General features: G+C 46.4%; 1 protein-coding gene across 1 annotated transcript in view; it reads right to left on the bottom strand.

Moving 5' to 3' along the window:
- SEPTIN4 (septin 4) overlaps positions 1 to 12,088 on the bottom strand; it is a 123,045-nt gene extending 110,957 nt beyond the window's left edge. Inside the window, exon 1 of the mRNA XM_073667606.1 lies at positions 11,635 to 12,088. Within this exon, the coding sequence (XP_073523707.1) occupies positions 11,635 to 11,637 (3 nt within the window). The 5' untranslated portion in view covers positions 11,638 to 12,088. The remainder of the gene's footprint in view (positions 1 to 11,634) is intronic.
- Positions 12,089 to 22,347: the final 10,259 nt, after the last annotated feature.

Here is a 22,347-nt window from a genome sequence, read left to right as displayed (position 1 = left end):
AACCAGCGGTCCTTTTCCTGAGAGTGGGGTGACATCGCCCCAAACTCCATCGGTTCTCCACCCTCCGAACAGACCCTCTGAAAACTAGGAGCTGCCATAGCAGTCGATTTCTCTTCATTACTCCTAGCACGCAGTCTCCTGTCCACACGTATGGCTAATTGCATTGCCTCCTGCAGGGTTCCAGGTTTTGGGAAGGCAATCATCAGATCCTTAACCCTTTCACCTAGACCATCAAGAAACCAACATTTTAATGCTGAGTCATTCCATTCCACTTCGGCTGACCATCTTCTGAAGTATGTACAATAATTTTCCACATCACCTGATCCCTGCTTCAAAAGTGTTAATTCCGTTTCAGCAGATGAGACTCGATCAGGATCATCATACAACAACCCCATAGCAGAAAAAAAATCTTCCACAGATCTAAAACACGGATCATTAGGTTGTAGAGAAAAGGCCCATCCCTGTGGTTCTTTGCGCAAAAGTGACAATATAAACCCAATGCGCTGTGATTCATTCCCCGAGGATCTGGGTCTTAAACGAAAATATAATAAATAAGCGTTTTTAAAGGAAAAAAAATCTTGCCGTTTACCATAAAAAAAATCTGGAAGTCCAACCTTCGGTTCGACAAAATGCGCTCCAGGACAGCTACTCACGTGTTGCTGGAGCTCAGCCACCTCCAAAGACAGTCCCAGCAGGCGTTGAGCCAACTCCTGAACCGACACCATGCTGATATCTGGATTTCTTTCCTTAGAGTGTTTTATTTTTGGGCTGGACTTACTGTTATGAACTGCTACAAACACTAAGGAAAGATAAGAAAACTGTCCCTACAATAGGACTAAGCTGATTCTCTACGATGCAGCGGGGGACCTATTCCTTGTGAACAGACCCGCCTAAGTCCTCGGCTAGTCTGAACGCAGACCTATAGATATAAGGGAGGGGTCCCTACAAGAACTAAGGACTGGGATATAGTTGGACACCTCCTAGCAGAAATTGTAGCAGAGCAAAGACAAACAAACAAACAGAAGTACTAGTGGTCAAAAGACCAAGCAAACTACAGAGTAAGGTACAAACACCTGGCTAGCTTAAGAGTAAAAGTAACACTGAAGTCCAGCAAGGCCAGGAGGGCGGAGCTGGATTAAATAGGCAAAAAGTCATGTGACCAGCAAAATAGAAAAAACACTAACAGGAGGGTTCTAAAAGTACCCAAGGCCCGAGTCGCAAGCCATACAGGCGAGAAATACACGGCCAGCTCAGGGACGTGGGCTATTACACCACGAAGAGGGGGATAGTCAGAAAGAGCAAAGAGAGAACGGTAGGCCTACACACTCACCCTGACCAGTGGGGTTCCCCGAATGCTCTCAGACACCCAGGCCCATTCCTAACCGGTACCACTGTTGGGTCATTAATAATATCTACAATAAAGACCCTGAACTGTTTGAAGCGGACTCTGAACTCTTACTATTGCGGCCTGCACTATCACCCCCAACATCCACCTACACTACCCTGGGGCTACACTCCTCCCGTGGGGAGTTATCCTACCCCTGTGCTGCACACCAACACTAGCCCCAGTGGCCTGCCCTGCAGTGGCGGTTATCCCTGACCGCAATCCACGGGTGGCGTAGTCGGACATTTAAAGCACTGATTGATAGACTGCTACAATTTGGTCTGACCACCCTGAGCCACGGGATCAGGTTGCCACTACTACCCCCAGCATCGTACAGAAGCCCGTTTCCGGGTACCCCACGGCCCAGGGGGCGAGTCAGCTTTGGCGTAGTCGGCAGGATTCTGACCAACCCACCACAAACGGGTATTGCGTGCCTGAAAAAGACTTTATACATACCTGAGTGAAGTTTCCCGCCATTCGGGGCCATTTCCCGCCAATCGGAGCCGTTTCCCGCCATCGGGCGCCATCTTCGGGACGCCGCGCAGGAAGAAGAGGGGTGTGGACGTCAAAAACGCGCGAGACCTGAAGCCCCGCCCTACGCTGAGACGCTGCGCAAGGTCCTGGAAGGAGATCCAGCGGACGCCGACGTCATCACCGAGCGACGCAAGGTCCTCGCCCAGAGCATCGCGAGCGGAGCTGCGGCCTACAGAAGAGGATCGCCGGAAGGTAGGCCACGGTTAACTAGGGGGGAGGAAGATGTCGGACGTGGAGGGACCCTCTACCACCAGCGTAGCCGCTGCAGATGTGATGCCGTTTTCCATGCCCTATATCCTGGGAGCGGCCTGGCTGCCACAGTATGCCGGCGAGTCGCATACCTTGGGCGACTTTAAAGAAAGGCTGTATAGCCTGTTCAAAGTTTATCCCCTGACAGAAGAACAGAAAGTAAGCATACTGATAGGGCAGTTAACTGGTGCGGCCCAGTGGGAGGTAAAGTCTTGGACAGCTGAGGAGAAAAGGACTGTAAGGGGGGTTCTGACCCGTCTACGGGACACCTTTGATACCCGTACCTCAGCAGAAATCAAAATGCGGTTCTATGGATGTAAGCAGCGAGCTCAAGATAGCATCAGAGATTATGCCCTAAATTTACAGGAAGCCTTGGGGGCATTTAAGCAAGCTGACCCTGGCAGCGTGCAGGATACAGATAAACTATTGACTGACCAGTTCATAGAAGGTCTGCTGTCCAGCGCCCACGGAACTCAGCTGCGCCTCATGGCCCTACAGAACCCCGATTTGACTTTTGCACAGTTCAAAGATAGGGCCATCCGGGTGCTCCGAGAACCTGCACCGGGTGGCGCTGTAGCTTCCCGGCGCCCTGCCATCACTTACCACCAGGGGGCGGCGTCCTACCCCGCAGACCTTGTGGGGTCTGATGCGCAGGCCCTAAACCCATCCCCGCCTGCAAACCTGCACCATCAGGTCCAAGAACTAACAAAGAGTGTTGCTGCATTGACCAGGACCGTACAGTCGTTACAGATGGACCCGTCAGGACCAATCAAGCTGGCTTCCAGTCCGGAGGATGTCCCGTGGCATCGACAGAGGAGGATCCCGTCGTTCAGAGGGAGGCCCACCGACCGTTACACTGAGGATGGACAGCCGATTTGCCGCCGTTGCAGCCAGCCGGGACACGTAGCCAGGTACTGTACTTTAAACGGGTCCGACCTGGGGCAGAGGGCCAACCCCCAGGCATAAGGTCATCAGGCCCGTCTAATTGGCGCAATAAGTACGTGGGGGGGCGCCCGGTTTTAACCGTAGTGCTGGACGGTATCCCCATGAGTGCACTGCTGGACATCGGGTCCCAAGTGACTACCATCCCCTATGTACTTTTCAAGCAGTACTGGAGTGACACTGATATAACCCGTTATCCAGACGATGACTTGAGCATCATCGCCAGCAATGGTCAACCCGTGCCGCAGGTGGGGTTCAGGGAGATGACCATCAAGATTGGTAAGGTTGAACTGCCGGCACAGGGAGTAATTATTGTGGACATTGACCGTCGAGAAAGTCACCCTAAAATAACCTTGGGTACTAACGTGATTGAAAATTGTCTTTCAGAAGTAATTGCAATTTTGCAGCAGGTGGCGATGAATGCGAGCTCCAGCCAAGAGAGGGTCCTCCAGAAAGAGATAAGAGCCCTGATGAGAAAGCAACAGGTAGAACTGTCTGGTGGTGAGATCGGTAGCGTTAGGATGAGCGACCCATTCCCCATTGCCATGCCTCCCAAAAGTGAAATGATGATCTGGTGTCGGACTGCAATCGGGTTAAGAGGGAGAGACTACCAAGCCATGGTAGAACCCGTGTACTCAGACAGCAGGCCCACCATTTTGACAGCCCGGGGGGTGGTTGATGTCCACCATGGAAGGGTGCCCGCCCGGATCTTAAACATTGGGGAAAGGAAAGTACACTTGCCCCGGTACGCTACACTAGCCAAATTGTATACTGTTGAACACAATGCTGTCAGGGCCGTGGAACCCTTGCCTCCATCTCCCCAGGCGGAGGGTAATGGCTCCCAGAAACCCAAGGAGGACTGGTGCCAGAAACTCCACGTGGATGCTGACTCCACTCCCTTGCACCAAAAACAAGGAGTCTACCGGGTGGTTCAGGAGTACGAGAGAATCTTTAGTAAGCACCCGCTAGACTTCGGCAGAGTGAAAGGGGTAGAACACCACATCCCCACGGGGAGCCAACCACCAATTAGAGAGATACAGACCTGTACCCCCCGCACACTATCAGAATGCAAAGGGCATGCTGAGAGAAATGAAAGAAGCCGGGGTCATTAAAGACAGCTGTAGCCCCTGGGCAGCCCCCTTGGTTCTGGTAAAAAAGAAAAACGGTACTATGAGAATGTGCGTGGACTATAGACAAGTCAATCGTATCACCCATAAAGACGCATACCCGTTGCCTAGAATAGAGGAGTCTTTGGCAGCACTAAAATCAGCTAATTTCTTCTCTACTTTGGACCTTACTAGCGGGTACTGGCAGGTTCCTGTGGCAGAGGCTGAAAAGGAGAAGACCGCCTTCACCACCCCGATGGGATTAAGTGAATTCAACTGTATGCCCTTCGGGCTCTGCAACGCACCCGGGACCTTCCAGAGGCTGATGGAATGCTGCCTTGGGCACCGAAACTTTGAGACGGTCCTACTTTACTTAGACGACGTGATTGTATATTCGAAGACCTACGAGGACCATCTAAAACACCTGAAAGAGGTGTTCGAAGCCCTGGCATGCTATGGCCTGAAAGTGAAGCCCTCAAAGTGTCACCTGTTGAAACCGAAGGTACAGTACCTGGGGCACATGGTGAGTGCTGAGGGAGTAGCCCCCTGACCCCGACAAGGTTACAGCCATCAAGAGCTGGCCAAGCCCCTCTAACATCAAAGAAGTGAGGCAATTCCTCGGGTTGGTAGGCTACTACTGAAGGTTCATCCCCGGGTTCACTAAGATGGCAGCTCCAATGCAGGACCTCCTGATAGGTCAGTCTAAATCCAGAAGTCACAAGCCACCCTTCAAGTGGGACAAGTTGGAAGAGGATTCCTTCCGCCAGCTGAAAATGGCCTTCACGGGGGATGAAGTTCTGGCCTACCCTGATTATGGCCAGCCTTTTATCCTCCACACTGATGCCAGTAATGTGGGGCTAGGAGCCGTACTGTCCCAAAACCAACAGGGCAGGGAACGAGTGATAGCGTATGCCAGCCGGAAGCTGAGGCCCACTGAAAGAAACCCGGAGAATTACAGCTCCTTCAAGCTAGAATTCTTGGCAGTGGTGTGGGCCGTCACAGAACCGTTTAAACATTACCTGGCCTCCGCAAAGTTCACTGTGTACACGGACAACAACCCGTTGACACACCTGGACAATGCAAGACTTGGTGCCCTGGAACAGCGGTGGATGGCCCGGCTATCAAATTATGACTTCACAATCAAATACAGGGCAGGCAGAACCAACGCCAATGCAGACGCCCCATCAAGAATGCCCCACCTACCCGAAGGAGAAGAAGACTCAGAAGAGCTGGAGGAAGTAGAGCTCCCTGCGTTCCACCAGTATGGGGCCACTCAGTATTCTCACCGGGTAAGAGACAAAGACCTAACCACCGTCATGTTCAACCCCTTACCCCACCACGGCTGGGCTGAAAAGCAAGATAGTGACCCTGCAATTCGCCTGGTGAAAGACATGTTAACCCAGGCAGACGCTAGCCCTGGCCCGGACGCTCCAGAGGAAGCCAAGCAGTTATGGAAGGAGAAAAGCAGGCTATTCCTCTACGAAGGTAAGCTGTGCAGAAGGCTTGTCAACCACCGGACGCACAAGCTGACCTGGCAGGTAGTGGTCCCAAGACGAGATGCAGCAATGGTCCTGGAGGCCTACCATGACAGGGCGGGACACTTCGGGTGGAAGAAACTGGAGTTCCTACTGAGAGAGCGGTTCTTCTGGATCGGTATGAGAGGGGCCATAGAGAAGTGGTGCAGGGACTGCGGCCCATGTAACCTCAGAAGGAAGGACCATACCAGCCAGAAGACACCCTTGAGGCCCATCGTTACCAGGCAGCCTCTTGAGCTGGTAGCCCTGGACCATGTAAAATTGGCTCCAAGTCGGTCGGGCTACGTCTATACCCTGACAATAGTGGATCACTATTCCCGGTTCCTGGTGGTGGTTCCCGTTAAAGACTTGACAGCCCAAACAGCGGCCAGAGCCTTCCAACAACACTTCTGCCGTCCACACGGGTATCCGGAACAGGTCTTGACAGATCAAGGTTCAGCGTTCGAGGCGGAAATCTTCCAGGAGTTCTGCAACCTCTACGGCTGTAAGAAGATTCGGACAACGCCTTACCACCCGCAAACCAACAGGCTGTGTGAGAAAATGAATAATATCGTCATTGATCTCCTCAAGACGTTGCCCCTGGAAGAACACAGCCTGTGGCCGGAGAAGCTGCCAGACCTGATAGACTTATACAACCATATCCCGGTGAATGCTACAAATTGCACCCCGGCTTACCTGATGCGAGCAAGACCAGGTAAGCTGCCGACAGACCTGGAGATGGAAGTCCTGACACCCGAGGACACCTCCCCAGATGCGGACTGGGATACGGAACGGCGGCTACAGTACAAAAAGGTACAGGAGAGCGTGGAGAGGAGCCTGGTTCAAGCAAGAGAAAAGCAAGAGAGGCTCTTCAACCAACACGCCCTTGCTGGTCCTCTGCAACCTGGCGAACAGGTCCTGAAGCAGAAGAGAAAGCTTCACAAGCTAGATGACCAGTGGGAGAGAGACCTGTACACAGTACTGCCGTCCAACCACGACAAATCGAAGGTATGTGTAATTACCAAGGATGGAGGAGAAACCACTAGCACCGTCTCCAGAGACCACCTAAAAAGTTGCCCCGAGCAACTACAGAGTGCAGGAGAAGATCAACATGACCTTGAACCCGCAGAGGACAAGGAAGAAATGATCAGCACAGTTCTTGAAGAGTTCCCCCGGTCCTGGACTCGGATAATCGACGCAATAGTGGTACCCGTCCTACACTTCCTTCAACCAACCCAGCAGGAGCCTACAGGAGAGCAGGAAGAATAAGAGGAACAAGCAGCCCCGGAGGCAGAAGAACCCATGCCAGCAGCCCAGGAGAGTCAACCCTCTGCTGACAGTGAGCCTGCCATGCCTGCGGTAAACCAAAGGACCCGCAGACAGCTGCCTGCACTGCCTGTAAACCCAGCTAGTAGCTGTACCCTAAATGCTAGTGGGGAAAGCCAGGTTACACCACCACCCGACAGTGGGTTACGCAGGTCAACCCGGAGCACTAGGGGTCAAATACCAGCTCGCTTGAGAATCTGAATGCAAAGTATATATTTAATGTTTTATGTTTGTTACCTGGTTATTAATACTGTTTTTCCAGTTTTTCCTAGTACAATAGAATGACAGGTCATGGACACTGAATGGCCGGAACTGTCTTGTAGATAGTTGCACTTGGTGCCCTCTTGCGAAGATGGCCACAGAAGAAAAACCTGTCCGGCGTGGCCCCCTCGTGGCCCAAAGTAGGTAGCTCAGCCTTGTCGCCACGCCCAAGGCCAGGAACTTGGGGTTTATGGAGACAGGTCCCTGCACCGTTCAAAAACTTCACCTAGGTGATATGGACACCCGGTCGCGGAAGCGCCGTGACCTTAAGGACAAAATGTACTTGTATATATGTTATCATTTATACCCTGTATTTGTGTTTCCAGTTTAGTCCGGAGTACTAAATTTTACTAGTGGGGAATGTGTCACCCCAGGCCTGGATGCCACAAATGTCATTAGTCTGCGTCTGAGAGCAGGAGGGAGGTTCCCTGGTTAGGGACAATTAGCATGCAGCACCTCCTGTCCCAGGCCAGTAGGGGGAGCTGGCTGCCCTATAAAATCTGGAACTGGGGCAGGGTTAGGGAGACCAGAACCCACTTCTGAAGTGACCAGAAGGGTTCTCAGAGAAGAGGGACAGGTCAGCAGCAGCTGAGGAGTCCGTGAGGCAGAGGAGAAACTGCAAGCCAGGGACAGAGGCAACGAGAGCCGGTCCTGGCTGAGAGAATCACACAACCGGACATTGGGGTCCGAGGCTGTCAGGGTTATAAGCCCAGCAGCAGAGAACCAAGCCGCGAGGGATTTCAGGTCCCTTGGCCTAAGAAGCCTGGAGGCTCTGCCACACAGAGGGACCAGTACAGCGAGGAGAAAGCAAAAGGTACCCAAGGCCCGAGTCGCAAGCCATACAGGCGAGAAGTACACGGCCAGCTCAGGGACGTGGGCTATTACACCACGAAGAGGGGGATAGTCAGAAAGAGCAAAGAGAGAACGGTAGGCCTACACACTCACCCTGACCAGTGGGGTTCCCCGAATGCTCTCAGACACCCAGGCTCATTCCTAACCGGTACCACTGTTGGGTCATTAATAATATCTACAATAAAGACCCTGAACTGTTTGAAGAGGACTCTGAACTCTTACTATTGCGGCCTGCACTATCACCCCCAACATCCACCTACACTACCCTGGGGCTACACTCCTCCCGTGGGGAGTTATCCTACCTCTGTGCTGCACACCAACACCGGCCCCAGTGGCCTGCCCTGCAGCGGCGGTTATCCCTGACCGCAATCCACGGGTGGCGTAGTCGGACATTTAAAGCACTGATTGATAGACTGCAACAATTTGGTCTGACCACCCTGAGCCACAGGATCGGGTTGCCACTACTACCCCCAGCATCGTACAGAAGCCCAGTTCCGGGTACCCCACGGCCCAGGGGGCGAGTTAGTCACTTTTGGGGAGGAGGTTCAAATGTCCTGGCAACTTAGGGGCTCGTCCATTGGGTCATAGCACCTGCAAACCATAACAGCAAAATCTGTACTACAATATGGCGCTCCTTCCCTTCTGAGCCTTCCACTGTACCTGAAAAGCAGTTCCTGATTTCATGTAGATATTGGCACACTCAGCACGAATTGCACAACAAACTGTGAGGTCCATTTTTTCTTATTAACCCTTATAAAATTAAAAACTTGGGGCTAAAACTACATTTTAGTGGTAAAAATGTAATTATTCTTTCTTTATTGCCCAATGGTATAATATTCTGTGAGGCACATGTGGTGTCAACCTGCTCACTGCACCCCTAGATGAATTCATTAAGGGGTGTAGTTTCTAAAATGGGGACACTTATGGAGGGGTTTTGCTGTTTTGGCACTTTAAGGGCTCTGTCAATGTGACATGGCACCCTCAAACCATTCCAGTAAAGTCTGAACTTCAATATGGTGTTCCTTCCCATCTGAGCTTTGCACTGTGCCTCCAAAGTAGTTTTTGACCACATATGGGGTATTGGTGTACTCAGAAGAAATTGTGTAACAAATTGTACCTTTCATTCTCTCCTATTAATTTTCCATTTACTAAGCCCAATGTTATACAATTCTGTGAATCACTTAAGGGAAATTGAACAACAAATTGTATGGTCCATTTTCTAATGTTACCCTTGAGAAAATGAAAAATTTGGGGCTAAACCAACATTTTTATAGGAAAAATTAAAATGTTAATTTTTTCCTTCCACATTGCTTTAATTCCTGTAAAGCGCCTAAATAAACTTGAATGTTGTCTTGAGCACTTAGAGGGTTGCAGTTTTTAAAATGGTGTCACTTTTGGATATTTTCTGTTACATAGTCCCCTGAAAGTCACTCAAATGTGGTCCCTGAAAAAATTGGTTTTGTAAATTTTGTTGGAAAAATGAAAAATTGCTGATTAATTTTTAAAATATATGTTTAAAAAATTATGCTGATATAAAGTAGACATGTTATTTATTCTATTTTTGTGATATAGATATCTGGTTTAGGGGCATAAAAAAATCAAGATTTGAAAATGACACCATTTTTAAATTTTTGTGTATTTCTTTTTATTTTTTTCATAAATAAACACAAATTATATCAGCCAAAATTTACCATTAACATGAATCACAATGTGTCATGATAAAACAGTCTCAGAATTACTGGGGTATGTTGAAGCGTTCCAGACTTATTACCACATAAAGTGACACTAGTCAGAATTGTAAAATTGGCCGGGTCAGGAAGGTAAAAACAGGCTTGGAGTGAAGGGGTTAATATGTAAGCATAGACCACCTGGACATGAAAGGGTTTGTAGGAGGTAGGCAATGAGAAGCTTACATTTGAAGTTGAGGACAGTTTACAAGGGGCATGGGAGTTGAAGGGAGTTAGTAGGAGTTAGTAGGGCAATTAGTTATCACATGGGAGTTTGGAATGCCCTGATTGGATAAAAAGTTCTGGAAGGGTATTGGTTTCTATAACCCCTTTTCAAAGGAAAGGATGGGCCAAAGAAGCTCACATTCCAGCTGGATCCCAGGACCTATTAACAGCATACCATTATGTTTGATAAAACTTTTTTTGTTCCCACAGCAGCCCCCTGATAATTTAATCAGCACCCCGACTCAGTGCATTACGACTGAGGTATTTTAAATCGGTTGGGACCATTCACAACCACTTCAGTTGACAGTGTTGTATCAATGAGTTAATTGATATTGGATTTTCAGTTAATTATACCATGTATATGTAATAAAGGCCGCTGTGGCCACAATTTTCCATAGCCACTCAGCTTGGAGTTTTCATTTATACAGCCGGAGACATCTGCAATACCTTAGTCATGTTGTTTCTCAGCATCTGACCATAAAACTCTAGACACACACTGCAGCTGCAGAAGAACATCTCTTTTTTAAAAAAAATGTTAATCTATCAGTGGTTGCTGATTCATAAAAAAAGGACTTGTCCCAAAAGAGATCTGCAAGAAACTGCTACTCTAAAAGAGATGATCAGTACCCATGTAAGACCATTCTATATAATCATCAGCAACTGTACTCTGGGAGAATTTGTTCTCTCTATTACAGATTACTATACAAATGACTGGGAAATAAATGCAGGATGGCAGGAAGGTAGCGAAAGGGGAGGCTGTGACCTAGGTGCTGGGTGCAAGCACTGAATTGAATCATTGCTCAGGTTCGCCTTGCTACGACTCTGCCGGATGGTAGCACCAGCTGCAGTGCTCTCCAGGATGCAGTACAAGCTGTATTTCACATAGTAAGCTGTAAAGTTGTGATGCATTATAGAAAAGGGTAACTGACTGTTCTGCTTTCTAGGAGGTGATGAGGATTTCTCATGCTGCTGTTCTAGCTTTTTCCATGGTTTACCTGCATTTTTATATGCATATGTATACTTATAGTAATGCATGCAACCTCCTTTACAGTATATGTGTTGACCTCAAATTGTAATATTGTACATTCATTATTAAGTCAATTTATTGTTTTGGTTTTTTTTTGCAGCAAAGAACCGACTTTACCTGAATCCGGTAGTGAAATGCAGATCTATGCAGCATCTATGAGTACAGGCTGAAAGTTATGTGTTTTCTGTATGTACATTATATCCATAACCTCGTTAGCACTAGCGAAGTCATCAGCAAATACTTTTAATGTAAGTCTTATATTGAAATAATCCTTAGAATTATTCTCAGAATCAATAACCGTAACAAGTGCAGAATAAACTCTCTCACAGCCCTGCACAGTGGCTACAAACCTCCACACAAACCACCACATAATCTGCCAGTTCAATGCAGACTTAATAGGCCTCATTATCCATAATCCTGCCTGGATTTTATAATAATCCCCCCCTGTAGCTCTGGCTAGAGAAGAAATAACAGAAGACGTCCTTACCATTTGCTGCAGTGTGAGACTCCTCTCTCTCTCTTCTTCTATCAGCCTTTCAATTCCTATACCAGAGTACGTCACAGTGCCAAATCTGTTATTCTACCCCCTGTGCCCTGATTCCTCTTCCCTGAGCATGATATACACCTTACAGAGTGCATTCTAGCAAAACACTGAAGTGAGTTTGTGCTAGTCCCTCTGGCTATTCTCTGCATCCATGTAAGACCCTGCCTTGCTTATGCATACCTCTACTTGGACTGATTAGCTGGGGGCAGGGAGGGATGGTAGCTCCTTAGATTGCTGAGTCTATTGCTTGGCTCTGGGTCATTGACAGCTGCTTTTTTCGCCTGGTTTTCTGTTTCATTCTCTTCTTATTTCCAGATTTCTCCTTTTTTTTTTCTTTCTACCTTTCGTAAAATATCACAGATTAGGCAGCACACTGCCTTATGGAAACTACCCAGGATGAAGATGACGATGATGTAAAAGCATGACATTAGTATAACATTGTACTTCATTGGCTTTACCATCCAATGATTAGTTAGGAAATTCAGGCTCTTAGGTCTTTCGGGGAGAAATATATACTGTAATACAACTGCTGATAGCCTTGCATCAAGTATGCCTGTTCTAATCATAAATGGGTAAAATTGCAATGTTTGTAAAAAAATAAGCAACTTTGCAATTTCCCTCTTATTAAAGGGAACCTGTCAATCAATTCATGCTACCTGCCAGATTCTGGCTGCACGATGACAGACAGTTATATTTTTCTCTGGTGTAAAAGCTTTGATGAATCGGGGCCTATGTACTTTTGAGCTATAGATTTTTCATGCTCCTAGATTATATTTACATTGATATATTTGTATATTATGTCCTATTTGGCGCCCTCCTCCTCGCCCACTAACATTTTTTCAGAGTAGTAGGCGGGATCACCGCACATAGGTGCAGTCACAGAAGTGCATACTACTTTAAAATCAGTGAGAGGGTTACTGTATATATTGTGACACCTACTAAAGCCTCTAAGTATTCTCACCCACTACGATAACCCCTTTCATGGCCCCCATAGAGTATGGTACCCCCACACACAGAATGATACCACCCCTAGTGAATTCCCCCACACCTAGTGAATTCCCCCACATCTACACTACAATGCTCATAGAGTGCCTCCAACACAGTGATGCTGCCACAGTGCCCCCCACATTGCCCCCAACACAGTATAATGCCACCATAGTGGACCCTTCCACAGTATGATGCCCACCATAGAACCCCCACACACATTATACAGCTCACACAATGACCCCAACACAGTGAGATGCATTTACAGGGACCTGCCCTCATTATGATGTCCTACATGTCCTCCCACAATATGAAGTCCTACATATCCCCCACACAGTATGATGGCCCCATAGCCCCATTCCAAACAGTATTATGGCCACAATAGACACCCTACAGCACACCCACACATTACAATGGCCCACACAAACCCCCACAGTATGATGGCCACACAGTCCTCCACTCACAGTTTGATGGACCACATAGCCCCGCCACACAGTATTATACCCTCACAGCTCCTCTATACAGTATGCTGTCCACACAACTCCCCACACAGTGTGATGCTCCAATAGCACCCCGCACAGTATGATGGCCAACACAGCCCACCCTAACGGTATGATGGCCCACAGACCCTCCACAGTATGATGGACCCACATAGTCCACTCCATAGACACCCTAAAGTACAGTCGCTCCACACCCCTCACACAGTATGATGTCCGCACAGCTCCACCACACAGTATGATGCTCCCTCAACCCCCACACAGTATCATGGCCTCCACAACCCCTTTCCAAATAGTATGATTGACACCACAAATCGCAACCACACAGTATGATGGCCACACAGCTCTCCCACACAGTATGATGCCCCACAACCACTCACACACATTATGACAGCTCCCACAGCACCCCACACAGTATGATGCCCCAATAGCACACCCCAAAGTATGATGGCCGCACAACCTCACAGCCACTCTATGATAGACCCACATAGTCCACTCCATATTATAATGACCCTCACAGACACCCTATAGTATAGTAGCTCCACATCCCTCAAGCAGTATGATACCTGCACAGCTCCCACACCCAGTATGATGCACCTACAACTCAAATCACAGAATGACACCCACACCCTGCACATACACTATGATGACACCAAAATACCCTGCACCCTCCATGTTCTGATTTACACAATGCAAAAAATAACCTAACCCTATTTAACAGATGCGCTGCTCTGGCCTGCAGACTGTGTGGACTGAAGTTCCCCTTGAAGCAACAACAATCTAGTAATGACAACCTAATGTCATACTGAGGATGCAGATGCCACTAAAATTGAAACCGTGGAAGTGGGGGGAGAGAGGGGCCCAGGACACTAGGCTTCTTAAACTCATGTGCTTCATAGCAGCCGAATAGCGTGCTGGTATTAGTGGTAAGCCACTATTGCCTAGGTTGCCATTCACTTTTACTATGAGGTGTCTGGTTTCCTAGACAATGAGAGAGAGCACTTACAAGTTCTTTCCTATGGAGTTTGCAAGCTCTACTCTGAAATAGGACGAGGACCAGTGATTTGGTCAATTTCCCTGCCCCCTCACGTTTCTCTCATGCTGCAGAGGCAATGCTGCTATTGCTAGCATTATTGGAGAGCACACAGTTAGGACCATATCTCTTGAGAATATACAATGAGAATAATTCTTTAAATGAACCAATTGTGTCCCAGGAATTGTCTGTCAGTAACAGTAGAGTATTTCCTTAATAAGTTTCATTGCAAGACTTTTACAACACCTTAAGTCCTTATAAAATTGTTTCAATATTTCATCCTTTATTGTTGACTTTAATTATTGCTGTAGATTGGACTGTTTGAGTATTAAGCCTCCTGTTTGTGGAAGAATTTAGGACTGCAATATCCTTTCACTTACGCGATATAGGCCAGAAATGTGGGAAGCATCGACCTGTTCGTTTGTCGGTGCCATAATAATAGATGATAATTTATGCTGCAGTATAATGTCTGCCTTTGTATAAGTTACATGTGAAATGCAATTGCACTTTCTTATGCCATGATATACCATGATATGTTATCCGAGCCAAGGTAACCTTTGCTAGATCATTATCACTTTTTCAGCCCTCTCCTTTTTTTTTTTTAAATTGTTGAAGAAGACAACTCCTTTAAAGTTGGTGGGGACCTACATCTTATCTGTGAGACCTTCACCCTGTCTAACCTGCTGTCATACATATATACTTTATGAAAAAAGAGGGACATGTTTGTACATGGCACTTTCTACTTAAAGATATTCAATCCCCACCCATCTAACCAGACTGACATCTTCAGCTTGTACAGAGCAGTGTGATATTTCAGCAGCAGCAGGGAGGAGGGATACTGAGGAGCTGTGAATTAAGCAAATTGGATGGAGATTGAGTTAAAGGGGTATTCCCTTCTCCAAGATCCTATCCCAATATGTAGTAGGTGTAATAATAATAATAATAATAATAATATTAGCAAATACCTCCAATTAGAAATGTAATATAGTTCTTCTGATTCACTATGTCATTAATCCCATGTGCATGCATTGCAGGAACTTAGGTATCCATTGTTATGACCACTAGCAACTGGCTAACTGTCACTTTATCAGTGGACAAAACCATGAACACTTAAGGTCCTGCAAAGCCTGCACAAGAGGAAAGAGACATTGTGAATCAAAAACGATACAACATTTCTAATTGGAGGTATTTGCTAATATTATTATTATTACACCTACTGCATATTGGGATAGGATTTTGGAGATGGGAATACCCCTTTAACTTTCATAAAGAATTATACAGCCATTCTGACGTGGATTTTCAAAGTAAATACAGAATCCTTATCGCGTCTATGAGGTCTATTTAATAATGTATGCAGTTTGTATTGTGAAATCTGGTGACAGATAAGCTTTAAAGCGCACTTGTCAGCAGGATTATGCTCAGTAAACTACATACACTGTCAGATGAGCGACATTACACTGATTAATATGATACCTTGGTTGATGAAATCCATCCTGTGGTTCTTGTGTAATCTTTACTTTCAGTTTGGAGATAATGATATGTTCGTGCTCCGGGGCGGCCTGTGGGGGGCGCTCTATCTGGTGCTCTGCTTACATATTCATCTGTATGCTCTTTGCTACGGGTCCGGGTGGTGGAACCTCTGTGCTTTGATGCAAGGAGGGACCAGGGGGGCGTAACTAAGTGCCTACTCAGACCGACCCAGGTCACACGGCGGCTTAGTCGACTCCGTGAACCAAGGAGAGACCGGGCAGGTGAACCAGGTGCCACTCTAGGACTGACCTTGTGTGAGAGCAGGTGACTCCCACGGGTCAGATGACAGGAGCTGACCGGTACAGCGGATGAGCATGGCAGGTAGGCTGGCGGGTGATCTGGGTAGACAAGCAGGCGGGTACGGCGGATAGCCAGACAAGTACTCCGGGTAAACGAGCAGGCAGGTACGGCAGGTAACTGGCAGATGTTCCGGGTAGGCAGGTAGGCGGGCACAGCAGGTAATCTGGCAGGTGCTCTGGGTAGGCAGGCGGGCACGTAATCTGGCAAGCGCTCCGGGTGGCAGGCTGGCGGGCTCAGCGGGTAACTTTCAGGTGCTCCGGGTAGGCAGGCTGGCGGGCACGGCTGACAGACAGACTGGCGGGCAGGACTGTTAGACAGACTGGCGGGCAAGGAACCTGAGGGCTGAGGAGAGTGTTAGCACTCAAACAACAACCTTGCACAGGCACCTCCATTTTGGAGGAGGTGCTTAATATAGGGGCAGTCCTCCGGTCATTGGCCGGGGACTCTTTAGGACGGCGCGCGCGGCCCCTTTAAGAGGGAGGGAGCACGCGCCCTAAGCACAATGCCCGGGGAGCTGCGTGCAGTGGGCGCCTTAGCAGCGGGAGAACAGGAAGACGCCGGACCGGGACCACGGCGGTGAGGAGAACGGCGTCTCTGCCTCCTGACGGGCATGCTACACTCTTATAACAGCTCACTTTGCCTTCACTGACCTGCCACTTATTTTAGATAATGCATCTAGTAGTGCCAGGCTAGGAGGCAGGTCAGTGAACGCTCAGCGACCTGTCATAAGAGCATACAGATGAATATGCAAGCAGAGCACCAGATAGCGCGCCCTCCACAGGCTGCCCCGAAGCACGGGCATATCATTATCTCCAAACTGAAAGTAAAGATTAAACAAGAACCACAGGACGAATTTCATCAACCAAGGTATCATTTTAATCAGTGTAATGTCACCCACCTGACAGTGTATGTAGTTTACTGAACACAGTCCTGCTGACAGGTGCGCTTTAAGTGAATGAAAGTATTGGAAACAGAGAAAGCAAAGTCAAAGGCCCAATAGTTCGCCAAAATGGTAGACACTACAAAACATGTGTCCTCTCTATACTCTTGCTTTGGAATGCATGAATGATAAATAAAACAGAAATAATAGTTTGCATTGCATAGGACAGACTTATCGAATTTCCTTTAATCAATTCAGAAATTGTGTCACGTTAGAAAAGAGAAAACACAAATAGTTAACAAAATGTGAGTTACCTAAGCTAATAGTAGTATATACTATAATACACTGCTACATTATTTAATTGCTATTTGTTCTATGCTCTGACATTTTTTCTATTTTTATTAACCTGACTCACCACTATAGAAAATTCTGTTTAATGCGAGAAAGTTTCTTTTTTTTCCAATTAGTGTGTAAGGCTGAGTTCACACGATGCGTATTTAATGCGTTTCCGCAGCATTTTTGCAGTTGCGTAAACACCGCGGAAACGCATTAAAAACGTATGGTAGAAGGGCAGCAATGTTCCCCAATTGAAATCCGCATGTGCTGTGCCCATGATGCGGATTTTTCCGCAGCGTAAACGCTGCGCTCAAAAATCTGCAGCATATCAATTAATTTTGCGTAAACGCGGCGTTTTCGCCGCCATTGACTTGCATTAGAACGCGCCAATTCCGCAAGACTGCATTTGTACTTGCGCTATTGGCGCGTTCTAATATGCGGATGGTACCCGGGTGTAGAGGAGAGGAGAGTCTCCTCCACACCCAGGTACCATTAAAAAAGCTGTAAAACAAGAATAAAATAAAAAATAAATGTATACTTACCTACTGTCGGCCCGCGCAGGGCTCCTGCTTGGTTCCCGGCACTTTGCAGTGAGTTGAAGGACCTGCGCTGACGTCAGAGTCATGTGACGGGTCACCTGACGCTGACGTCGGCAGGTCTTTCAATTCAAAGTTGCTGGCGAGGGAGAACGGATTGAGCAGGACAGCGCAGGCCATCGGATGTAAGTATATACACTCTCTCGGGTCACACTATATAAATCCATGCTGTTTGCATGGATTTATATAGTGTGACCTAGTTGTCAAGCACTTTCCAGGTGATGCTAAAATCGCCTGGAAAGCGCTTGTCAATCCACATGCGGAAACGCATGTGAATCCGCATGTATTCCGCAGGAAAAACGCATGCACAATCTGCATGCGTTTTTTCTGCCAGGGAGATGCAGAAATTATGCAGAAATTTTCTGCTTCATTTCTGCATCGTGTGCACTTACCCTAACAGTGTTTAAATTAATATATTAATACAGTATATAACTCCTTCGTGACATACATACATGTACAGCAGATATTTAATGCAGGCTCAGAAGCTGGCACCTGCCTGTAACAGCAGCGATCGGAGCATAGCTGTTAACTTCTTAAATGCTAATATCTGAAAGCGGCATTTAAAGCAGTTCAGGGGGGCGCATCATTCCGGACACTGAATGGCCCACCGCGACGTAATCATGGGTAGCTATTTGGTTACAATGGCAGTATAGGGCATGCTGAAGGCCCCCATACCTGCCATGTTGATACTCCTGTGAAGACCAGTCACATGATACAGTCATTTTGACATGAGTTTGCAAAGCAAGCACACCGGTCTCATCGGGTCTAAGATCTATTTAAAAATTTATGCAGTTTGGATACAATTAAACTTAAAAAAAAAACTCTTGATGCAAACATAACACCATCTGTAAAAAAGCTGAGGTGAAGAGAAGAATGGCTTCTACAAATGGATAATGATCCTAAAATCCACAATAGACTACCTAAAAAAGGACACAGCCATTACACTGTACATAGCAGGGGCACATACAGCTCTGGCAAAAATTAAGAGACCACTGCAAAATTTTCATTTTCTCTGACTTTTATCTTTATAGGTCTATTTTTGAGTAAAATGTACATTGTTGTTTTATTCTATAAACTACTGACAACATGTCTCCGAAATTCAAAGCTAAAAATTTTGTATTTATTTGCAATAAATGAGAAATCGTCAAAATAATAAAATAGAAACAGTGCTTTTAGACCTCAAATAATGCAAAGAAAACAAGTTCTTATTCATTTAGAAACAACAATACTCATGTTTTAACTCAGGAAGAGTTCAGAAATCAATATTTGGTGGAATAACCATGATTTTTAATCACAGCTTTCTTGCGTCTTGGCATGCTTTCCACCAGTCTTTCACACTGCTTTTGGGTGACCTTATGCCACTTCTGGCACAAAAATGTAAGCAGTTCATCTTTGTTTGATGGCTTGTGACTATCCATCTTCCTCTTGATTACATTAGAGGTTTTCAATGGGGTTCAGGTCTGGAGATTGGGTTGGCCATGACAGGGTCTTGATTTGGTGCGCCTTCATCCACACATTGATTGACCTAGCTGTGTGGCATGGGGCATTGTCCTGCTGGAAAAAACAGTCCTCAGAGTTGGGGAACATTGCCTGAGCAGAAGGAAGCAAGTGTTTTTCAAGGATAACCTTGTATGCGGCTTGATTCATACTTCCTTAGCAAAGATTAACCTGCCCAAATCCAGCCTTGCTGAAGCATCTCCAGATCATCGCCGATCCTTCACCAAATTTCACAGTGGGTGCAAGACACTGTGGCTTGTATGCCTCTCCAGGTCTCCGTCTAACCAGGTGTTCGGCAAAGCTGAAAATTAGACTCATCAGAGAAGATTACCTTACTCCAGTCCTCTATGGTCCAATCCTTATGGTATTTGGCAAACTTCAGCCTGGCTCTCCTTTGCTTTTCATTGATGAAAGGCTTTTTTCTAGCTTTACATGACTTGCGGCCTGCCTCTAGGAGCCTGTTACGAACTGTTCTTTCCGTGCACTTCACCCCAGCTGCCATTTGCCATTCCTTTTGTAGGTCACTTGATGTCATCCTGTGGTTGCTGAGTGACATTAGAATAAGATGACGGTCATCCCGGTCAGTGGAGAGTCACTGTCGCCCTCTGCCGGTCTGTAGCTTTGTTGTCTCCAATGTCTGCTGCTTCACCTTGTTGTAATGGATTGCCGTCTTCGAAATTTTAAGGATGGACGCAACATGACGCTCACTGTATTCCTCTGCTAGTAAAGCCAGAATTGAGCCCTTCTTTTCCTCACTCAAGACTTTTCTTTTCAACTCCTTTGGCATGGTTAAAAGTTATTTTTTCATTCAAATTACTCTTGGGCTATTCCTAGCACTTGTTTTGCCATCATGCTTGTCCTATTGCAAGAGGATTGTGAAGACCACAGCAGTGTTTTTTATACGTTCCCTCGTTACCTAAGATTTGGTTCAGGTGATCGCCTAATCAGAAGCACATTAAGTAGAATGAGGTGTACTTTGGTTGGAATTCAACTGACACTGGAATGGAATGGCTGTCAGACATGTAGAGATGGTGATTTTTAGAAAACTGTGCAGTGGTCTCTTAATTTTTGCCAGAGCTGTATATACAGTGAAGGAAATAATTATTTGATCCTTTGTTGTTTTTGTAAGTTTGCCCACTGACAAAGACATGAACAATCTATCATTTTAAGGGTAGGTTAATTTTAACATTGAGAGATAGAATATCCCCCAAAAAATCAAGAAAGTCACACTGTATAAACAGCACTTAATACTTTGGTGGCAAAACCCTTGTTGGCAAGCACAGCAGTCAGACGTTTTTTGTAGTTGATGAGGTTTGCGCACATGTCTGGAGGAATTTTGGTCCACTCCTCTTTGCAGATCATCTCTAAATCATTAAGATTTTGAGGCTGTCGCTTGGCAACTCAGAGCTTCAACTCCCTCCATAAGTTTTCTATGGGACTAAGGTCTGGAGACTGGCTAGGCCACTCCATGACCTTACTGTGTTTCTTTTTGAGCCACTCCTTTGTTGCCTTGGCTGTATGTTTTGGGTCATTGTCTTGCTGGAAGACCCAGCCACGACCCATTTTTAATGTCCTGGCGGAGGGAAGGAGGTTGTCACTCAGGATTTTATGGTACATGGCTCCATCCATTCTCCCATTGATGCGGTGAAGTAGTCCTGTGCCCTTAGCAGAGAAACACCCACAAAACATAATGTTTCCACCTCCATGCTTGACTGTGGGGAGGGTGTTCTTTGGGTCATAGGCAGCATTTCTCTTCCTCCAAACACGGCGAGTTGAGTTAATGCCAAAGAGCTCAATTTTTATCTCATCTGACCACAGCACCTTCTCCCAATAACTCACAGAATCATCCAGGTGTTCATTGGCAAACTTCAGAAGGGCCTGCACATGTGCCTTCTTGAGTAGGGGGACCTTGCGGGCACTGCAGGATTTTAAACCTTTAAGGCGTAATGTGTTACCAATGGTTTTCTTGGTGACTGTGGTCCCAGCTGCCTTGAGATCATTAACAAGTTTCTCCCGTGTAGTTTTAGGCTGATCTCTCACCTTCCTCATAATCAAGGATACCCCACGAGGTGAGATTTTGCATGGTGCCCCAGATCGATGTCAATTGACAGACATTTTGTATTTCTTCCATTTTCTCACTATTGCACCAACAGTTGTCTCCTTCTCACCATCGTCTTATTTATGGTTTTGTAGCCCACATAAGCTTTGTGCAGGTCTATGATATTGTCCCTGACATCTTTAGAAAGCTCTTTGGTCTTGCCCATGTTGTAGAGGTTAGAGTCTGACTGATTAATTGAGTCTGTGGACAGGAGTCTTTTATACAGGTGACTATGCAAGACAGCTGTCTTTAATGCAGGTAACGAGTTGATTAGGAGCGTCTAACTGGGCTGTAGGACCCAGAACTCATAATGGTTTGGAGGGGATCAAATACTTATTTTTCACTGCAAAATGCAAATAACTTTATCTAATTTATACAATGTGATTTTATTGATTTTTATTTGGATAGTGTATCTCTCAATGTTAAAATTAACCTACCCTTAAAATTATACACTGTTCATGTCTTTGTCAGTGGGCAAACTTACAAAAACAGCAAGGGATCAAATATTTATTTCCTTCACTGTATATACGATTATCTCAGCACAGGAAGATTTTTTTTAAACACATCCAATTGTGGAACTTATTATTATTCAAAGATCCATTGATCAAAAGATTAATTAAAATTAACTTTGTTTATGGGAAAATCCCTTTAAGTACCAGATCCGACTTTTCTGTTTGGCAATGTTGAATATTGATGACAGACTAATGGTATAAATGGGCACATGGGCCATACATGGATGACACACTGATTCAAAACACTGATGAAAACCGATGCCATTTTTTCATGGACGTGATTAAACATGGACGTGTGAATGAAGCCCTATCTGGTCATGTTAACAGTTTTAGTAATATTCATCAATATGTACTGTGCCTCAATGTCGACGAGTTCTGCAGAAACAAACCTTG

This window comes from Phyllobates terribilis, unplaced genomic scaffold, assembly GCF_046119375.1.
Source record: "Phyllobates terribilis strain yellow unplaced genomic scaffold, ASM4611937v1 Scaffold_2__4_contigs__length_985480577, whole genome shotgun sequence".
Taxonomy (NCBI): Eukaryota; Metazoa; Chordata; class Amphibia; order Anura; family Dendrobatidae; genus Phyllobates; species Phyllobates terribilis.
The sequence above is the reverse complement of the archived record's forward strand: the minus strand, read 5'-3'. Positions and strand labels throughout refer to the sequence as shown.